Below are 7,204 nucleotides of genomic sequence, written 5' to 3' on the forward strand. Positions count from 1 at the left end.
CAAGTTAGCTTCTCACTCAAACTGAATGTCGAGCTAAGTGTCAAGCCAGGATCACTCGATCCTAGGCCGAGCCACAGTCAAGCAGGATCAAGCAATAGCCAATCAAGTATTTGGAATGATATTTTCAATAAAAAATCAAGCCAAACTCAATAATTATTGCACCTAATTAATAATATACTGCTACTAAAGATTCAGAAGTTCTTTTTAAACCATACAACTTAAAGAAGAAAAAAGCTAAAGAAAAAACAAAGAGAGATATTGGAGATCAGTATTGCTTAAGAATAAATTAATTCTTTTTTAAAAAGAGAAAGAAAGAGTAGCAAATGAAAACAATATACAAGGGATGAGAGGAGTGAGAGAAAGGGATTCCTCTGCCAGCAATGCCTTTTGAGGACCAATCAGAAAGCGAATTCTGTCGGAAGTTCAAATCCCACGTGGAACCCTCAAAACTCTTTACAATTCCCAACCAGTGGCCCAACCGCAATACTGTCTCATCACGTGAATCACCCATGTGAGCCCCTCTGCTCTTTGTCTCTGTGTCTCTCCTCCAAACGGTGTCGTACGATCAAGTCCCCAACACCCCTCACCAAAACTCCAGAGCCGTTTCATGCACGAGCGTGTCCAATATGTCCTTCTCTATTTCCTTCACTATCTCCTCTCCTTCCTCCTCACATGCCATCGCACTTTGGAGCTTCAGTCTCGGAATATCCTTGTCGATCAAAGCATCAATGTCATCCAGAACACGACAATCGGCACATGGGAAGCTTCGGATTTTCGCACACAATTTTTCAATTAGTTGGGACCCTTGCATGTGACAAAAACCAGGTCCGCTCTTCGAACTTGCCCATGGCTTCATGTCTATGCAATTAGGCTTCAAAATCTCAACCAACAGTTCATCCACAAGATGGAACAGTAATAGTTTTTGGTTGCACCCTAAACCCAATTGACCAGGCATGATCCCAGTACTCTCAGTCTCAGTAGTAAAGATGGCATGCACAGTACTAGATGTATCGGTGCCAGTATATTCGAGTTCGTGAAGGATAGCCGGGTCTAACGGATGGGAAGGAGAGAACCAACTGGAGAAGGACACTATGCAGGTTTCTTTGTCTATACCAGTACGCCTTAGGATGTTGCTAACGTACTCATATTCTGCTCCACAAGCTCCGGTGGTGGAGTCACCGTTAAATTTGTCGTCGTTGCTTTCTCGGGCCATGAGCTTGTCCGTCGTTTCTGGTTTGTACTTCTGGCTCGTACAACTAGATAACTGTGAGCTACATCTTGATTCTTGGGCGTCAAATACCTGAAACTGTGTTCCCCATAATACAAAAACAAAATAAGCCTATAGACTAAACGATAAGTAACCCCCAAAAAAAAATTAAAAGCAAAAAGGAATACTGCTTGGTTTACTACAACAGATTTTTTCCTTCGAAAGGTAATAGAAAATCGAGAATAGAGCACCTGTTTTTGAGGAATCTTGGTTGCTTGTGGGGAAGGTTCTTTCTTCACTGTGAGAAGGTTTGGGACAGTAATGTTGAGAAGGTCATTTGACAAAGGGGTTTTCTTGCATTTCTTCTCTGGAATGTTGGCTCTGGTGGCTATTGATCGCCGAACAAATGGTTCCTCTTGCTTGTTTCGGATTATATCCGAAGTTTGTGGAGGCTTCTTTAGCCTCTGACGGAACCTTTCACCTTCGAGCTTTTCACATTTTTGGATTGTTTTCGGGCCCTGCTGCTGCTTTTGCAGTGGTTGAGGTTTCGGCTTCATGACTGAAACTTTAATCGGTTGCGGCTGGACATTCTGTGATGAAGACAGTGAAGACGACGATGGTTTTGGATAATTAAAAGATTTATCTTTGCTGGATACTTGTGTCATGCTTGATTTGATCTTTGGCTCCGAGAATCTGAGCCTTGGAGAGCAAGAAGGTGCTGAGTGCTTGCCTGGACTTGAATATTGATCTTCCACAACTTTGGTGAAAGCCTTGGAATACTTCCTCGATTTGAATTGGTTAACAAGCTCAGTTGATCTTCCTTGGTCTCTGTTCGTGATAGTGTTCGTAATGTCCATCCCGACTTTCCTGTTAACCTTTTCTTTCATCTGCTTCACAATTTGCCTAGCGTACTCGCTCGGACTTCTGTTATTCTCCTCTTCAACTCTGCGCTCTTTCCTTCTCAGATATGAAAATCGAGAGAACTCCAAGTCCTCACTTGCGCTCAAGTTCTCTTTGTTGATCTGAAGTGAGAGCCTGTGATCGACGTTGGATCTTCTAGCTGAGGATATTCTTGGAGTCTCCGGCAAAGACCGAGTACCAGTAATAATATCGTAGTCTAAGATATTTCTTAGCCTGCTTTGGAGGGGTTGCGGTGGACGAAGACGGTGAGAATGTGATTTGGGAAGAGGATTTTGTGTTCCATGTGCTGAAGAATAAGAAAAGGGAGAGCGAGTTTCGGGAAGAAGGTCGAGACCCATGAGTCTTGCTACCAAATTCGGGGTCTTGATTCCGGGAGAGCTGCTGATTTCCGAGGAACAATCATTTGGAGCTCCAGCCTTTGTTCCTCTGAGTCCACTTGTTTTAATTTGGATACCTATCTGGATTTTCAAAAAAAGAAATAAAAATCTTATAACAGTATTAGGGACTCCACATTATCATTATCATCACCATAACTCATGCACTTTACTAAACAAGAATCTTAGCAAAAAAATAAAATAGAGGAGGGTGCATGGCAACCTGGAAAATTGTAAAATAATTTTGTAACAGAATAACTTACAGGGATGTTAAAATCTTCTTCTTCCTCCTCTTCTCCTTCTCTTGTAATACATGATAACGAAAGCTCCTCCGATTGCAAGCTATTTCTTGGTGCTTCAATTCCTGGATTACACAGATATTCCATAATCGAAGTTTAAGAATGTATGAGAGAGAGACAGAGAGATCAGAGAGAGAGAGAACCTTTGGGATTAGTGGGTTCCTCTGGGAGGATACAGGTAGGCTCGAAAGAGGGTTTTCGGTGGTGCAAAGCGAACCGAAACTGATGGAAGTCAAAGAACTGAAAGACAGCATTCATGCAACCAGAAGAAGAGGCATCTTTCTCTCCTCCAGCACCACATTTCTTGGAGGATCTTCCGCCCCAATACCATTCCCTACCCATTTCTTAATGCTTCTCTTAGCTTGCTATTCCGTGGACAAGAAATATGGTCTGGAAAGAACTTTTCTAACAAAGAGAAAATCAGAATGAAAATGACAGAAAGATGCAGTCTTAGCTCACACAAAGAGACTATGTATGAGAGAGAGAGAGAGAGAGAGAGAGAGAGAATAGCTAAAAAGATTGTGGGATATGCAGGCGAGGAAGCGAGAAAAGCGGATCCATGAAGCATAAAACAGGCCCGTTTGATTTGAGGAATTAAGTACAGTGAAACTATTTGTCTGAGTTTCTTTATCTTTTTTCCCCCTTTCCCTTTTTTTTAAACCTTTTATTTCTATATATTTTCACTATCTCTGTTTATCTTTATCCTAGATTTTCACACTCACTCCCACGTTATACCAGAACCAACACTGCCCTCTCTTTGACAGTCATTGGGAATTGAGACGGGTAAAGAAATTGAGCTATGACGATATGACTACGTACCTCTCTATTTGCCAGCCCTGAGAGGAGGAAGCGTACGTACGGGCGTACAACGCCTTCCTTGCTTACAATGCAAGTGTTATAAAATCTTGATATACACTTACGCCTTGTGTTTTCATTTCATTTTATTTTTATTTTTAATTCTTAATATAAAATAAAATAAATAATTCAATTTTTTAAAATTTTAAAACAAAAATAATATTAAAAAAAATATATTTTAACAATACTTTATTCAACTTTTTAATTTTAATCTCAACTCATATAATCTACGAAAACAAACGAACCATTAATGAGTGATGACAAATATAATCTTGTAATTTTTTTGTATTCATTTTGAAAATAAGTGAATTCTATTTAAAAAAAATTAATTTTATGATGGAAATTTCAGATTTTCTTATTTTTCTTAAAAGTAGTGTATGCACGAAACTAACATATTTAAGACTATAAATATTATTTTTCATAGTAAAATATTGATGTAATAGACATTGTATATGCTCTCGTTTTGCATATCTTTTCTGCTCAACCTGGAATTACATACCTCTCCCATAGGCCATAACGTTAGGTTTGAAACAAAGCTATATTTTTTGAATCAAATAGATTAAAAAAAAAAAAAACAAAGTGAATTGGCTTGTATGGTATGGGAAAAGATCTCTTTAAATCATTATATGAATTTGAGGGTCTCAAGCGACATAGAGATAGACATATAAAGTACTGAGTTATACAACAGTTATTGTTGTCCATGTAAATTTACTAGACAAAATTAAATAAATATTCATTAATTATTGCAAGATTCATTTCATACATATATATATATATATATCTCTCTCTCATATGAGGGATCTTGATGTGTATAGTGTTTATCCTCTTCTATTTCCGAATTATGATGCATGTAGAATTCTCTAGCGTATTTAACTTATTTGTCTTTTTATTATCTTATTTTTTATGTTTCGAAGAAGACTATATATCTCAATTTTATTGAAAAAGATCGATCCTCATTTATAACAAAAGAATACTGTGGTAATTACAAGCTCAACACTTAATTTAGAAGTTGCATTAATATTCAAATGAAACCCAAATTAAACCAAGTCATAAAAAACCAAACGTAGCCACAACATTCACTATTCACTGATATCTCACTCATTTATTGGGTTGAGCCTCGCCTAGGACAACATGTTAACAAATTAAAGAAAGGCCTCAGCTGACTCTCGTTTGAGCTCCCTGTTTACTCTATATATAAAACCTTGATCAGACGGCCGGTATTAATCGCGCGTGCATGCAAGCATGGCTATATTTTGGGTAATGTTATTTTAAAGATCTTATATTGATCATCTATATTCTGACTCTATCCATTTATGTATTTATAATTGCTCTGGATCTATAAAAATTTCAAGATCGATCATGATTTATCTAGTGAAAGTCCCACCAGTACTAGTACTCCATATATATATATGCAAAAGACAAATCGATCGAGTACGTACTGGGATGAAAGCTTAATTAGAGTGGTTGGATGAAATCGGGGTGTACGTACAGTCATATCTCATATATAATGCATATGATGGGGGAAGAAATCGAAACATATAAAATCGTTATAAGTTGTCTAGGCAATTTGAGGGAATGTCAAATTTCTACAGTCTCTTTCTATGGTAAAATGGGTTCTTGGTACAGAAGTATGTACGTTCGTACGCATAAGAGTAGCCGAATTTCAAAATTTCTATTTCACAGAAATGGCGCCGGACCCATCATATTTTAGCCTATGTGCATCAGCCATCGGCCTGCATGTGATAGTTGTTGAGAGAGAGAGCCCGCGCGGTTACAGTGTTTGCAGAAGAAGCCACTGCAACATATTATCCCCATCACTCTCAGGCACCCCACGTAATAAAATCCCTCTTGACTCAGATCATTGGGGCTCGTCGGCCATATGCACCTAATTACAGTATACTCCCACACAAAACATCATGATGATATCTCTTTTCGTCAGTTTAAATATAGATATATACATGCATGCATGCATGAAGCCAACAGATCATCATATTACTTTAATTTTGATAAAATTAAAGTCGTTGTTATCAACTAACTTTGAATGACAATTCTCATGCATGCATGTTTATCCATTTGACTTGAAAAGAAAACAATTAGTACAAGTGGTCATGAGTCTAGTTTTAAAACGTCTAAGACCATCCATATATACTAGTACCTGTAATAATTAAGTCTATTTATTTCTTACTATAATGCCCAGAAACTAATTATCAAGAAACTGATCACCAAACAAAAAAATTAACTACATATATATATATATAATTTCTAAAACTTTTTGGGGGCCTAGATATATATAGCTAGCTTGTTGGCCCTACCGGTCCCCCTAATCCCGTCATTGCATTTAGACATTAGGGGACCACGACTATTCAAATGTTTCTATTCTTTTTTCTGATATGACACCATCTTGCATGATTCCTACCCATTTCCCTAAGATGAGCAGTTTTCAGCATGTCCCTTGGCTTTGTGTATATGAAAGAAAGATGGCGTGGGTTGAGATCATGAACATTACTATATAACGTGGTCCCAATTATGTTAATAATTAGGAGTAAAAGAAAGATGCCCCAACATTATATTAATATACTCTTTTTAATTATAAAATGCTAATTAATCAGCCATCTTGAAGCAGATCGATAATGCTAAATCTTGTTATAATTAGTCTATATATATATACTGCATTAAGATTAGGAAGATTAGTATAAGTGTATTAATTAACCAATGGAATAGTTCAGGATTACCAGTACTACTTATAGCTAGCTATATATATAGACTACAGTGCGTTGTTGAGAAAAACATGAAAAAAATGCACGAAACTCAATGCGCTGAGCCTTGAAGCTAGAGATCACACACGTTATCTGTATTGCATATATATTTAGTTATCTCGCCTGGATATGATTAACTAATAATAACAATCATATGCCGATCGTGAACAAAGTACTACTATAATATATATATATTTATATATATTTATATTGTGTTTATTTTCTTTTGGTGGGAGGAGATTTAATTAATCTTATCCTATTTTGGATTTACGTTAAGTTATCAAGGGGGTCCTGAGGTCATGAGATTCAGTTTTTGAGAAAAACTTGGCAGATTCCCCCCTACACATTATTCCTGAAGACCTGCAGTTTGCTCTAAATTCTAAGTTGAATCTCTGGAGAGAGAGAGAGAGATGTATTTGAAATTCAAAGTGGTCCTGTACTTCGCGGTGTCCAAATTAAAAGAGAGTCAATTAAAATATGTAAATGCTACCTAGGTAGGTCTATGCAAGATCATCATAAGAGTTCATTAATATTTTAACTTTTAAATTTAAGAAGAAAGGAACACAACTCTCACCATTTAATATATAACAGATACGAACTTTTAATCTTTAATTTCACATATATAATAACAATGCGGGCATGCTAGTTTTAATTAATTTGCTGCCTGCTATATATATATATATATATATCAGCATAGGCCAAATTGTTAATTAATAAGTAATGTGGGTTTATGGGCCTTTATTTTTTTTCTATTTATTTATTAATATGCTTGGAGCGTGGTATATATGGCTG

At 36.7% G+C, this 7,204-nt stretch overlaps 1 protein-coding gene across 1 annotated transcript; it reads right to left on the bottom strand.

Annotated features, from left to right (window-relative positions):
* Nucleotides 1-171: 171 nt before the first annotated feature.
* On the bottom strand, nt 172-3,365 carry LOC108998503. Its single transcript, XM_018975064.2, has 4 exons — nt 2,945-3,365; nt 2,766-2,866; nt 1,459-2,586; nt 172-1,306 (listed from the first exon to the last, which is right to left on the bottom strand). The coding sequence occupies exons 1-4, from the start codon at nt 3,141-3,143 to the stop codon at nt 584-586; spliced, it is 2,151 nt and encodes a 716-aa protein (XP_018830609.1). The 5' UTR covers nt 3,144-3,365; the 3' UTR covers nt 172-583.
* Nucleotides 3,366-7,204: the final 3,839 nt, after the last annotated feature.

This window comes from Juglans regia, chromosome 1 (assembly GCF_001411555.2).
Source record: "Juglans regia cultivar Chandler chromosome 1, Walnut 2.0, whole genome shotgun sequence".
In the NCBI taxonomy this organism is placed as follows: Eukaryota; Viridiplantae; Streptophyta; class Magnoliopsida; order Fagales; family Juglandaceae; genus Juglans; species Juglans regia.